At 46.0% G+C, this 14404-nt stretch overlaps 1 protein-coding gene across 1 annotated transcript in view; it reads right to left on the bottom strand.

Moving 5' to 3' along the window:
* Positions 1–3701: 3701 nt before the first annotated feature.
* Positions 3702–14404, bottom strand: part of LOC102765799 (nephrocystin-1) — a gene marked incomplete at its 5' end in the record, with an annotated part of 39696 nt that continues 28993 nt past the window's right edge. The window contains 4 exons of the mRNA XM_006764721.2: positions 3702–4141; positions 5753–5797; positions 11847–11920; positions 12348–12460. Coding sequence (XP_006764784.2) covers positions 3869–4141; positions 5753–5797; positions 11847–11920; positions 12348–12460 — 505 coding nt within the window. The remainder of the gene's footprint in view (positions 4142–5752; positions 5798–11846; positions 11921–12347; positions 12461–14404) is intronic.

Genomic DNA, 14404 nt, shown 5'->3' with positions numbered 1-14404 from the left:
GTATTATATGAGATGCTGAAGGGTATTCTCTAAGAAGAGGAAGAAGAAAAAGGTAAAGATAAAAATTATGAACAACAAAGTGACAACAAATACATATCTATCAACAAGTAAATATGATACATATCTAAAAATCAAGTGAATAAAAAATCTGATGAACAGAATAAACTGGTGAATAGACTAGAATCAGGAGCATAAAAAGGGAGTGCACTGACAATTCTCAGGGGGAAGGGGGTGTGGAGGGTGTGGAAAGAGACTGGACAAAAATCGTATACCTATGGACGAGGACAGTAGCGGGGGGAAGGGTGGAGGGTGGGGTGGGAACCGGGTGGAGGGGAGCTTTAGGAGGGGAAAGAGGAACAACTGTAATAATCTGAACAATAAAGATTTATTGTTTTTAAAAAAATCTCTTGTGATATGTTATTTCTTTGGACTATTTGATTCTGAAGTAAGTCTCCCTCCTTAACTTATTAAAAGTTCCTATATTAAAAATTTATTGAGAACAAAACTTGTTCAATCAGTTGAATTTTGTATTGATAAGAATTTTGTCTTTTCCTTAAAAGTCATCAGAGAGGAGAGTCCGCCTCCCTCAGCGTTCTGGTCACCTGTCTGGCTGCCACTATTACTACTGTCACTAGCCTGCTGGGGCCGGGCGGGAAAGATGGAAAGCACACAAATAAGCAGGGGTTTTCTGAGCGCTGGCTGTCGGGCTCGTTCCCATTCCTCACACCAGCAAGCGAGGCTTCGCCTGGAGATGTTGGTCCGTCTCCTGGGCAGTTCCCAGGCCCAGGCTGTCCCTGAGCACAGAGGGAGGAGAATGGGACCTCCACCAGTTTGGTGGAGTTTCTCATTTCCTTCCCAAGACTCCCTGCTCCCATTTATTGCTCCGTATCCTCAGATGCTGCCCAGGCCTCTGGCTGCCCCCAGAGGGAGGAGGAGGAGGCAGAGCCACCCTGTCTGACCAGAACCGGGCTGTGCCAGCCTGTTGTGATTCTCTGTGCAGCACTGTCACCACCCAGTACCCCGTCTATTGGTTCATCCGCTCTGTGTCCCCATCCCTGCCCCTCCCCAGGATGCAGTCACTTGGTTCACAGTGAATACTGCCGGCACACAGTAGGCACTCAATTCATGCTTCAAATGATTGAATCCACTCTCTCAGGCATAGAGACTTTGGGACAACTGCTTTTATCTGTTGTTGTTTTTTTTAAGAAGGGAAAGTCTTTTTAATAAGTAGTGCTAAGATAACTAAATATTCATATGGAAAGCACTTAACCTTGTCCTTACCTCACCCCATGTACAAAAATAAACTTGAAGTGGATTGTAAATCTAAACATTAAAAGCCAAACAATACAGATTATAGTACTGTTATATTCATAAGCTTGAGGTCATGATTGCAAAGGTGTTTTGTAAACTTTTTTGTATTATATTTTATCCCTCAAAAGGGGGGATAGAAACAGAGGAGAAGTACCTGGTACTCAATAAAATCTGTTTAATAGGTTAAGGGGATGAATGTGAGCAAGGTGTTGCAAAATCAAGTAACTATTGGCTCTCATAAGACCCAAAAGACTGACTCCCAGGCTTCTCAATGCTTTCTGCTACGATTAGGAATCCATCTCCTTCACTGAGACCCCAGAGGAAAATGCAAAACCAAAGTAAAACGTAAGGATGAGAGACTGCTCCCATGAAGCCCTTTAAGCTTCCAAGCCATGTTTTACCTTGTCATCCTGAACTTGATAAAAAGCAAGAGGATGGAGTAAGAAATATGGTTAGCCTTCTCTTTACCTTCTTTTCAGTTTAACTTCACCTAAAAAGAGCTTCATAAAGCATCAAGGCTCCAACAGTCAAGAATGCACAGACAAGGCAAAACCTAAGAGCCAGCAGCGAGGGAACAGCACCTCCAGCTCTCTGCCTTTATCCTTTATTACGCCTCCTCAAACTCTCTTCCCACCGTCATTGCTTTACACACTTTTCAGAGAAGATTTCTCGGTCACCTGACCAGGGGCAGGAGGCCAGGGGGAATCCTGAGGTGCCTGGGGAAGGAAGGGGCAGGTGTAGCCAGTGGGCGGCTTCCATTGAAGGTTAGAAGGACTCGCTACCTCAGGGGGAGGGGGTCAGAGGAATGTGGGCTCAGAGGAAGCGGACCCAGTGATCACAGCGCCGCCAAGGACGTCCATCCTGTGTCCTCAGCTCTGCTCCTCACTGTCCCCGCAGTTGGCTTCATTCTCACCTTCCCCAGGACTCCCCCACACACAGGGCTGCCCAGAGGGTGGACTCGGAAGGTCGCCCAGAGACGCTGACCTGGGAAGGGCTCGCAGAGCTGGGCGCCTGTCCTGCTTCCCCAAGGCGGCCTCTTGGAAAGGACAAAGTTCTGCAAAGTAATCTTTCCTGGCAACGCCAGACACACGAACAGGTTAAGGTCCAGCCGCCTCCAGAGCCGGGAAAACGGCTACAAGACACAGGCCGGATCCTGAGGTTGAGCTGCGTGCACAGTGACTCCGCCTGGCATTGCGGCGCAGACCCGGCTCGAGCCGCAGGAGTCCAGCTCTGAGCCCTTCCCTCCTGGAGGCACAGCCCGGTCCGCCCTCCCTGCCCCAATCCATTGATCACCCATCAAACACCCAGAGCTGAGGGTACCAGGTTATCTAACCCACCCCTAGAGAGGGAATATGGGGAGCTCAGGCCGTGAGGGGCCCATCCAAAACCCAGTCCTATTATGAGGTGCCCCAAGTCAGGGAGCCAGGTGCGGGGAGGGGGCCGCAGACGGGGAGGGGCCGCGGACCGGAAGGCACCGTGGACAGGAGGACCGCGGACGGGGAGGAATGCCCACTGTCGTGCGTGGCCGCCTACTCTGCGCAGGCCCAGGGCTAGGACATCGCAGGCCATAGCGCTGCTGGGTTTAATGTCACCGCAGCCACGAAAAGGCGATGACGGGCCCTGCAGTCGGTGTTGTGAGGGAGCAACCCCACCCGCCAGGGCACAGCCACCCCCTCCGGACCCTCAGACGTTCACCAAGCTGAGCCGGCCACGCACAGGACCTCCAGTGCGGCTGCGGACAGACAGGCAGACAGACAGCCTCAGCCAGACTCCCAGCTCTGCCCCTTTCACGCAGGCCCCAGGGGCCGCGGGTTTGGGCTCAAACCTGCTCCGCTGCCCTATGTGGTGCGTTCTACATCTCAGCTGGCTCCTGTGAGCTCTGTCCGCCTCACACCTGAGAACATGAAACCATGAGGACAGAGGCTGTACCTGCTCTTTGGCACATGCGTCCCCTCCGTCCCAGCACCCAGACCCAATGGACAGGACATGGCCGGGAGGTTGGGGGGAGTGGGCCCCTCGTTTACAGTTCAGAATCCCTGCCCTGACAGCTGGGCTGGCTCACTCCCAGTACCTGAACTTTGTTTTTTGAAGGAGCGCCTATTAAATGGATGAAGATACTACTAGCTCCTTTCTTACATCTAATTAGGATAAATCACATTCAAATATTAGGCTGAGTGAAGTGGTTAACAACACAACTTTCTCAAATAGACTCTTGCAAGACATATGGCCTGGACATATCTCCTGCCATCCCCTGGGTTGTATAGTCACTTTCCTGAATAATCACAATTCAGCTTTTGTTAAAAATCTTGCTTTTATACACATCTATAAATACAGTCAACTTACATTTGTTAGTTGGTTTTGAAGAAATTTAAAATTAAATATAACAGTACTCCTTATAAAAAACTTATTTATTAAAAGATTCACATGACCAGATGGGTATTTCTTATAAAATGTGGTCCACACAAGGACGAGTAAAGCTAAGTTCGACGGGACGGTTACTTCTGGCTGCACTTTATGGTGGGCAGCACGGTGGTCCCAGAGGGCCACGGGCCACCAGTCAGGCTGCTTTCTGTCTCATCTCACCCAGGAAGTCGTAGGTCTGCTCTGAAATGTCGAAAGGTTCATGGACACCCTCTGGTGACAGCAGAGCTGGGAGGGCGCCCTGGTTTTCTCGGTTTTGCTTCAGGAAGTCCGCGATGACTTTCCACCGCGCGGCCTCGGTCTCTTCTTCTGCCCACCTGAACGGGGGCAGGAGTGTGGAGTGGAGAAGGGGCACCGCGCAGTCGTGGTAAACTAGGAGAAACGCAGCCTTCAGGAACTCTGTGTCTCTCTGGGAAAACACAAGTAACTGTGAGTGGATCCGCATCATTAAGCGTTAGATTCTATGAACTCTGTTGACTAAAAGCCATTGCAGGTGGGCGGAGGTGCACAGTGCCTGGTGGGTCGGTCAGCGGCTCTGCACCAGGGACGCAGCAGGAAGCAGCCCCTCAGTGGAAAGGAGTCACCGAGTCACGTGGAGCAGAGGGGCTGCGGGAGGCTCCTCGAGACCGGGGCCCTGCTAAGGCCACTGAGGTCTCACTTCCCACCAAGGAGAATGGGCGCTGAAGTCTAATTCTGGTGACAAGGGTGTGGGTCCAAGTAAATACAACGAAAGCACACCTTGAAGCCAACTGTGCCCTTAATCCCATCACAGCACATCCGACGATTACGTGTACAAGGGAAGGGCCACAAGCATGAAAACCAGAGAAAGGGCCCCAGCAGTAAGGACCCGCTGTCGGACTCTCCCCATCACAAGAGGACTGCAATGTAGATACTGCCATTCGGCCCCACCGGACAGGCTGGGTGGGAATCAAAGGGCAGGGCACTCGGAAGGTGGAGGCGTCCACACACTGCAGAGTCTGCACAGAGATGCGCCCTCCAACACACCCTGTGAGCAGGGCAGTTTCCACAGGCCAACACCTGTCCATGGCTACACCAGAATAGGATTAAGCCTCCACTTCTAGCCCTGCCCATGACTCAGGGGTTGAGTGTCAACCCGTGAACCAGGTCACAGTTCGATTCTCAGCCAGGCACATGCCTGGGTTTTGAGCTCATTCCCCAGTGTGGGAAGGCTGCCAATGGATAATTCTCTTATTGTTTCTCTCTCTCTCTCTCTCTCTCTCTCTCTCTCCCTTCCTCTCTGAAGTCAATGAAAAAATAGATTTTTTAAACTGCCAATTCTGGCAAAGGTCAAATAAGGATACAATATGGATACTTTAATGTTTAGGGTTTTTAGTTTGTAGATAATTAAGGCTTTAGAAATCCAAACACCCTGGCCCATGGGTCCATGTAGCCCCTGCTACTTTTTATAAACCAAGTTTTATAGAAACAGCCACGCTCAGATGTTACAATGGCAAAGCTGAATCACTGTGACAGAGAACATAGGGCCCGCAAAGCCAAAAGTACCGACCATGTGGCCCTGTCCAGGACCGTCTATTGGACCCTGGAGTGGAGTAGTCAGGGTGTTGCTCACTGACGGGGATGGTGCTGCTGGTGTGTGATGACCATGCTTCTGTGGCAACGGGGCACACCTGCATTTTCCAATGTCTGACATGGCTCAGCTGATTTTCCTTTTCCTTCTCCTTACCTGTTATACACTTTGAGAGCAGGAGGAATTTTTTAAAAATAGGAGAAAATTGATAGTCAACTTGGAGCTTTGATTTAAAATCTCCCCTCAACTAAATGACACTCAGTGACCTGAAATGACTCTCAGTCCAGCGTCAGTTCACATTAAGAATCAGCATCCAGACACTCCTGGAACGTGTCTTTACAACCATAATGACACCGTTTAAGAGAGTGAGAGGGGTATGACTATGGCTATTTTAGCTAAAAAAAGAGCCCATGTTAGAATGTGGGAGCAGTGACACTGCGGATATTAAGTGCGCGTGGAAAAGTACATTACCTTCTCCGATCTTTTTAATGTACTTTCTTTCTCAGCCCACGAACTCTGAAAAGGAAACAAATGATATATTAATCTGAGGGTTCACAAGTCTTTGCCACACGCCTGCAAGTTCACTGTAATTAAATTGGTGGGCGGGGTTGGGAACCCTGTCAGGACCGCCACCGTAAGAGCGTCTGAGGGCGCCTGCTTCTAACCACGGAGCCAGGCCAGCCAGGTGGGGAGGGACGCCCCAGAAGTGCTTGCAAGTCAATATTTCCACCTGCCCACGAGGCGTCACCAATGCTCTTTTACAGAAATAAAAACCCAGAGTTCAGGGAGCCCCACAGAGGTCGGGATCCAAGCCTCCAGTGCCAGCTCTGCACACTGTACCCAAGGAGGTGCCAGGCTCCAGCTGCTCGCTCCTGGGCCTCACATGGTGCCTGTTGGCAGGTATCCTCCCGCTGGCACCTGAGTTCATGATTTCCGTGGATGCGTCGACTTACCTCACCCCTGTTACCTGGGGTGAACATGACATGTGGTACCAAGAGAAGAGTCTCCACGAAACAAAAAAGCTCCCCACCGAGACCACAGAGGTGCGCCCCAGCCCCTCCTCTGCAGGACCCTCGCTGGCAGGAGCCACCCCCAGATGCTCACAGTTCCTCTGGAAGAACTGCCTTAGGCGCTGTGCTCCTCCACCGCTGGCGGCTGCACCTGGGGCCAGAGAGTTTGAAGAGGACCCTTGGAGGCCAGAGCGTGTCACTAACCAGACCAGGAGCCACCATCATCATCAAAGCGCCAACAACAAACTGAACTTGGCTAAGTTAACAGTAAGGGGCTCACACGTCACAAACTCTGTAAGAAATTTGACTTAACACGAACAGCACTCAGCAACTTTAGACTCACGGCCGGTGTATGACCTTTGTAATGTATCGCTGGACCTGGTTTGATAATATTTTGTTGAGGAATCTAGCATCTGTATTCATCAGCCATGTTGGCCTATAATTTTATTTCTTTGTAGTGTCTTTATCTGGCTTTGGAATTAGGATAATGCTGGCCTCGTAAGATGAGCTTGTCTTTTCCCCTTGAATTTTTGGGAATAGTTTGAGAAGGATACTATTAGTTCTTTGCATGTTTGGTAAAAGTCACCTATGAAGCCATCCTGTCCAGAACTTTTGTTTGCTGAGAGTTTTTTTGTTTGTTTTACTGCTTCAGTTTCAATAGTTGGTATTGGTCTATTCAGGTTTTCTGATTCTTCCTAATTCCGTTTTGGAAGATTGTATGTCTCTAGGAATTTATCCATTTCGCCCAGGTTGACCAATTTGTTGGTATATAGTTGTTCATATATTTTCTTACAGTCCTTTGTATTTATGTAATGTCAGTTGTTACTTCTCTTTCATTTGGATTTATTTGGGTCCTCTCTCTTTTTTTTGTGATGAATCTGGTTAAAGGTTTGTCAACCTGAACTGCTTTCACTGTGTCCCATAGGTTTTGGGTTGTTGTGTGCTCATTTTCATTTGATTCCAGGTAATTTTTTATTTCTTCCCTGATCTCACTGTTAACCCAGTCATTGTTTAATAACATGCTATTTAGCCTACATGTGTTTGAGTGTTTTTCAGGTTTTTTATTGTAATTAATTTCTAGTTTCATACTACTGTGATCTGAGAAGATGCTTGATATGATTTCAATCTTCTTGAACTTGTAGAGACTTATTTTGTGTCCTAACATGTGATCTTTGAGAATGTTGCATTGGTACTTGAGAAGAATGTATATTCTGCTGCTTTTGGAATAAAATGTTCAGTAAATATCCATTAAATCAACCTGACCCAGTGTGCTGTTTCCTTGTTGTTATATTTTTGTCTGGACGATCCATCCATTGATGATAATGGGGGTGTTTAAAATCCCCTACTATGACTGTATTGCTGTCAATCTCTCCCTTAATGTTCACCAAGATTTTCTTTACATATTTAGGTGCTCCTATTTTAGGTGCACAAGTTTACAAGGATTATATCCTCTTGTTGGATCAATCCCTTTAGAATTATGTAGTAATATTCTTTGTCTCTTGTTATTACCTTGTTTGGAAGTACATTTTGTCAAATATAAATATTGCTACACAAGCTTTCTTTTTCCCTTTCCATTTGCATGGAATAACTTTTCCCCATCCTTTCACTTTCAGTTATGTGACTATTTTGTTCTGAGGTGGGTCTCCTATAGTCTGCATATACATGGGTCATGTTTTCTTATCCATTTTCAGCTACCCGTGTCTTTTGGAGCATTTAATCTGTTTACATTGAAGGTTATTATTGGTAAGCATTTATTTATTGCATTTTATACTTTATACTTATGTTCCTCTCTCTATATATTTCTTCTTCTTACAGTAGGCCCTTTAACATGTCTTGCAATACTGGTTTAATGGTAATGAATTCCTTTAGCATTTTTTTTCTGGGAAGCTCCTTATTTCACCTTCAATTTTAAATGATAGACTTGCTGGATATAATAGTCTTGGTTGCAGGTCCCTGCTTTTCATCACTTTGAATATTTCATGTCAATCTCTCATGGCCTGATGTGTTTCTGTTGAGAAATCAGCTGACAGCCTTATGGGAACTCACTTGTAGGTAACTGTCTCTCTCTTGATGCCTTTTTTTTTCTTTTCTGTCTCTTGATGCCTTTAAGATTCTCTCTTTGTCTTTAACCTTTGCTACTTTAATTATAATATGTCTTGGTTTGGGTCTCTTTGAGTTTCCTGAATTTGATGGGGACTCTTTGTTTCCTGAACTTGTACAATTTTTTCCTCCACCAGGTTAAGAAAGTTTTCAGCCATTATTTCTTCAAACATTATTTCTTGTCTATCCCTTTCTCACTCTCTTCTCCTTCTGGTACCCCTATAATGTGGATGTTGTTATGCTTGATGCTGTTCCTGAGGTCCCTTAGACTGTCCTCATTTTTTTTAATTCTCTCTTCTTTTTTTTTCTTATGCTCTGCTTGGGTGCTTACTGTTATCTTGTCCTCTAAATTGGTGATTTAATCCTCTGCTTTATCTAATATGCTGTGGATTCCTTCTAGTGTATTCTTCATTTGAGATATTCTATTCTTCATTTCCAAATGGTTCTTTTTTATGGTTTCTATGTCCTTTTTATTGCTTATTATCTCTTTAAGTTCTCACTGAGATCATCCATTCTCCCCCTAAAGTCGTTGAGCATCCTTATAACCATTGTTTTAAACTCTGCTTCTGGTATTTTGGTTGTTTCCATTTCATTTAATTCTTTTTCTGGGGATTTATCTTGTTTTTTCATTTGGGGCCTATTTATTTATTTCTCCATTTTGTCTCTCTGAATTAGGTAGATCTGCTATGATTGCCAAACTTGTTATGATGGCTTTATGATGATGGTGTCTCATTGTGCTTAATGGCACAATCTTCCAGATCACCTGAGCTCCTTGCTCCAGAAATGTTTTGGGGGTTTTTTGTGGGCTATGTACACCCTCCTGTTGTAGTTGAGTCTTGAGTGCTATTGGCCCTTTTGTAGATAGAGTTAATCTTTCAGCCTGGCTGACTATACAAGATGTTGTGTATGAGACACTGTTCAGAGGCTGCCCCTTGAGGCAGAGTTATTTCTAGGAGGGTCTGGTGATTGCTATAATTCCCCTTTGGGTGTGCAGCTTGTGTGGCTACTAGGGTTGAGCTCTGGTCTGATCTGCAGCCCACCACTGGCTGAGTTGGTTCTGGGTCCACTTGGGTGGGGTTTAGGTACAGGTCACTGTCAGATGTTGTGTGTAACTGACTGTAGGCAACCTGTCTGGAGCTACCACTCTTTTCACTATTTGTGGCTGCATCTACTGGACCTGGATGTGTGGAGGAGGGGTCAATTTCTATATAATGATATAGAAATTCCTCCGGGTTAGAGCTGGTGGCAGATCTGTAAAAGGACCAAGGCTCTCTGAGGTCCACCTCCACCTGTCAGCTACTCTGGCTCACCCTAAAGTTGCCTGGTCTTCTTCCAGACCCTGACAAAAAATGACTGTTGAGTGGGCCCAACAGGATGGCCACAAACCACATCCCCTTCCACAGGTTGCAAGCTCAGTAGGGTGGGATAACTGGGGTTGGGAGGACAAGGCTAGTGGGTCCCTACTTGGATCATGCAGCCAGGCACTCAATGAGGAAAAAGTGGCCCCTACCCCAGAGCCAAATCACTCAGTCTCTGTCTGAGTCTCCAACTCTAATTCCCCCTGGAGGAGCGCTCTGCAGGTTCAGGTTCAGTGCAGCCAGCCGTCCTCTCTGCAGGAGCAAGCTAAGCTGCCTCAGGTTCAGGCAGACATATCAAAGGAGTCTTCCATGGGGATGATGCCAGCACAGCCCACAGGAGGGAGCTAAGCACTTTGCCCCAGCCCCAGACAATAGCCTCCAAGGGGCTTACACTTTTAATGTCCCAGCTCTGAGCTACTCTCCCTTCCCCTTACAGAACTGAACCCAATGGGATGGGGTATCCAGAACTTTGCAGGGCTGATCCCAACAGTCTCCCAGTGGGGGGTGGGAGGGTTCCCTGAAGTCTATAGGAGAGGGGACAGGCACATCTTCCCCTTCCTGGGTAGCAGAGACTGAAATCACTAGAAAGATAGGAGTAGCCACACACCCCAGCATCTGCCTGTCCGGTTCCTGGACAAAAGTTTCCCCAAGAGACAGGTCTGAAAGTCCCAGCTCTGCATAGCACTCTGGTCCCCCTGCACCACTGAACTCAGCAGGCCTGCTAAGTGGTTCAACAAGTGGGGAAGGGGCACTGGCTATGTGCTCAAGGTAGTGAGACCAGCATTCTTCCAAAAGTCACACAGTTTAGTCACTGTCTGAATTCACCAAAAGCCTTCCTAGAAAAAGAGGGCCCCAAAAGTTACTGCTGGGTTCAGCCAGCAGATCCTCCATAAGACCCAAGCATGGCAGAGTGGTCTCACTAGCAGTGGGAGACCAGAGCACTCCCCGGGCTGCTGCTGTTAACAATAGGACTGCTCCTGTGAAGGTGGCATCTGGGTCTTTCAGGTAGACTGAAGTCCCACTGATTTTCACCACCAGATGCTATGTGGGTTCCTGTTCCCATTTCTGATGCTCTGTGTTCTCTCTACATGGGGTTGAGACACCATGATACTGGGGGGAGGAAGTTTTGTAGCCACAATATCCCTCCAGCTTCTCAGCCACTGCCGCACCTGGGTGTGGGGGCCAGCCCTTTCCACGTCTCCACTCTTCTTGCCAGTCTCTAAGTGGCTTCTTCTACAAATCTTTGGTATAATATTTCAGTTTAGCTAGCCTTCAGTTGGTTATTCAGGTTGACTGCTCTATAATTTAGCTATAAACCCAGTTTGGGGTGGGGAGCAGATGAGTGTAGTTTCCATCTACTCTGTAGCCATCTTGGGATCTATTCTGTAATGTATTTCACTCCCATCTCAGCATGCCAAAACCGGATTTGGCCCCAGTGTGTACTAGGTCCATCTCACTCAGGAGCTCTTTAATGGAACAGTCCTTGGTCCTCCTTTGCTGCCTTATTAAGTTTCCAAGGACCTGGGTCATGCTTCCCCTGTGGCACATGCCATGGTATCTGAACATCTGCCTTGTGGGCATATAGGTCTTCTAATGTTTGTTGACCCTGTTATGATAAGTTGAACTTTATAAAATTGACATTTTGAAGGTCAAAAATGGCTGAAAATTGAAGAATTCATGTGGTTCAACCAGCTGCTATTTCATGCAGCAGAAAGTATATGTTGAATTAAATAAAAAATGACATGTGTGTCCTGACTCTCCCCTGAGAACTCAGTTCATGTATATAACAAACCATTTTGGATTTTTGCTCTTAGGCCACAATTAGTGGCCATCTTAAGTTAAGGAACAAAAAACAAATAAGAGATTGCAACAGTATACATAGCATGCCCTTCACCTGCTTATTGGGTTCTGGGAAGCCTGGATAAGTAACACTCATGCTAAGAAAGGAAGGATGAGCCCAAGTCAGCTAAAAAGTGGACACAGATCAGGAGATGTCATCCAAATGCGGGGGCGGGGGGGAGAATAGGTGTCAGAATGCACTAATGTGTGTTTAATTGCTTTCAGAACCCACCAGATTCCCATCATGATACTACCCACCCTGAGCGCATCCATTATGTCAGGCTGCTCCAAGAGCTTGGGGAAGGTGGCCAGTACGGGATTACTGATTAAATCTGAAATACAAAGACCAAAAAGGATTTACACAAACTTTATCCAATATGTTTTACTGCAACAGACATAACATATATTCAAATTAGAATCACTGTGTCACAAGATTTGTTGACAACACATTCTAACACTTTAACCTCTAGGAGCTCAAAGCTGTCCCCTCATCCTCCATCCCCCCCTATATCCACAACATAGAGGGCTCTGGAATGAGTCTTGTACCACATAAACAGAGCTTTTAGGAGGGGAGTGAAGTGGCTCTGAACAGAATAAGACTAGAAACTTGTGTTCACTTTTCTGTGTTTTTTTCCAACCTCACTTTTCTCATTACCGTGGTCTCACCTTTGGAAGCAGAAGATACAGGCTGACATAGGTTACATTTACTCAAAGCATGATGCATTACTGTACAAAAGAAAATTGCAAAGACCCCCTTACCAGCACTTTGCATGCTCAACCTGTCTTTTAGGAGTACATCTCCAAGAATTTGGCGATAAAATATCAACAAATGAATGTAGGACATGCTTCCAATTAATGTTTCCGGCAGTAAACTATTAAAGAAGAAAAGAAATGTATTCATTAAACAATATCTTACACTCCAACGTACAATGTTTTTTAAATGTGTGTACTACTTTAACGAACTATTCCAAATTTTGTTTCATCATTGGGAAAAATGCAACAATTATATGGGAAATTCTCACTCCAAAGTTGGTCACGTTAAACTTCAGATAATTTACATTTTTATGTGTACACTTTCAAGTCTCCACCCTGTGCTGCCATAGCTATGCTTCTATTTTAGCTATACACCCATGTTAAATGTCAAATTTTTAAAAAGCCATGAGCCCTAGCCAGTTTTTCTCAGTGTATAGAGCGTCGGCCTGCGGACTGAAGGGTCCCAGATTCAATTCCAGTCAAGGGCACACGCCCAGATTTCGGGCTTGATCCCCAGTGGGGGGTGTGCAGGAGACAACCAATCAATGATTCTCTCTCATCATTATTATTTCTCTCTCTCTCTCCTTCTCCCTTCTTCTCTGAAAACAATTTTTTTTAAAAAAAAAATGGCATGATTATGTGTTTTGGAAATAAAGAGACTAGTCAGCTACATGTTTTAACAAAGCCATGTGGCCATCCCACCTGATGTGATGAATGCAGAAGAAATGTGAGCTGATTGTTCACAGTACTGGGTGGAACATGGGAGGGTGTAGCAGACCTGGACTGAATTCTGACTTTGCTACTTCCTAGCTATGTAACTTCGGGCTAATTAATTATTCTCCTTGTGGTTTGGTTTCCTCGTTTGTAGAATACAGATAGCAATACCTGAATTTCAGAAGGCTAATAAAAAGATTAAAATGAGGTAAGTGTGGAGTGTTCAATGCAATGCATGATACACATTAAGGGTTCAAAAACAAAATAAATTTCAACATTAGCCAAAACAGGTTTGGCTCAGTGGATAGAGCGTCAGCTTGTGGACTGAAAGGTCCCAGGTTCGATTCCGGTCAAGGGCATGTACCTGGGTTGCGGGCACATCCCCAGTAGCAGATGTGCAGGAGGCAGCTGATCGATGTTTCTCTCTCATCGATGTTTCTAACTATCTCTCTCCCTTCCTCTCTGTAAAAAATCAATAAAATATATTTACAAAAAAATTTCAACATTAAAGTTAAATTATTATCAGTTTAAAATAGATTCTTATAACTATGTAATCACCATAGTATCCAAAAAGAAAAAAATCTATAGAATGCACACAAAAAGAAATGAAAAGGAGTAATTGTATCACTACAAAAAAAATCAATTAAACACAAGAGAAGGACCCCCTAGCTGGTTTAACTCAGTGGATAGAGCACTGGACTGCGGACTGAAGGGTCCCAGGTTTGATTCCAGTCAAGGGCATATGCCCTGGTTGCGAGCTCAATCCCCAGTAAGGGGCATGTAGGAGGCAACTGATCAATGATTTTCTCTCATCATTGATATTTCTATCTCTCTCCCTCTCCCTACCTCTCTTTAATCAATAAAAATATATTAATAAACAAACAAACACAACAGAAGGTAAGAAGGGAGGAAATGAGGGACAAAATAAATCTGAGACATACAGAAAATCAGTAACAAAATGGAAATAGTAAGTCCTCTCCTATCAGTAATTATTATAAATTAGAGGCCTGGTGCACAAAAATTTGTGCACGCGGTGGGGGAGGGGGGGGGTCCCTCAGCCCAGCCTACGCCTATTTGCAGTCCAGGACCCCTTGGGGGATGTCCACCTGTCAATTTAGGCCCACTCCCCGGGGGATCAGGCCTAAGCTTGCAGTCAGACATCCTCCTGGCAGCCAGGGAGCCCTCGGGGGATGTCTGACTAAAGGCTTAGGCCCCCAAGGGAGCTGTGATGAGGAAGCTGGGGTGACAGAGGAGCCATGCTGTCCCGCCCCACCACCCTGGGTCGGGTCGCACACAGGATGCCCGGGCAGGCAGTTAAACTCAGAGCATGATTTAAAATGACAAAAGCG

The sequence above is a fragment of the Myotis davidii genome, unplaced genomic scaffold, assembly GCF_000327345.1.
Source record: "Myotis davidii unplaced genomic scaffold, ASM32734v1 scaffold1301, whole genome shotgun sequence".
NCBI classification, from domain to species: Eukaryota; Metazoa; Chordata; class Mammalia; order Chiroptera; family Vespertilionidae; genus Myotis; species Myotis davidii.
Note: the sequence above shows the minus strand (reverse complement) of the source record. Positions and strands in the feature narration are given on the sequence as shown.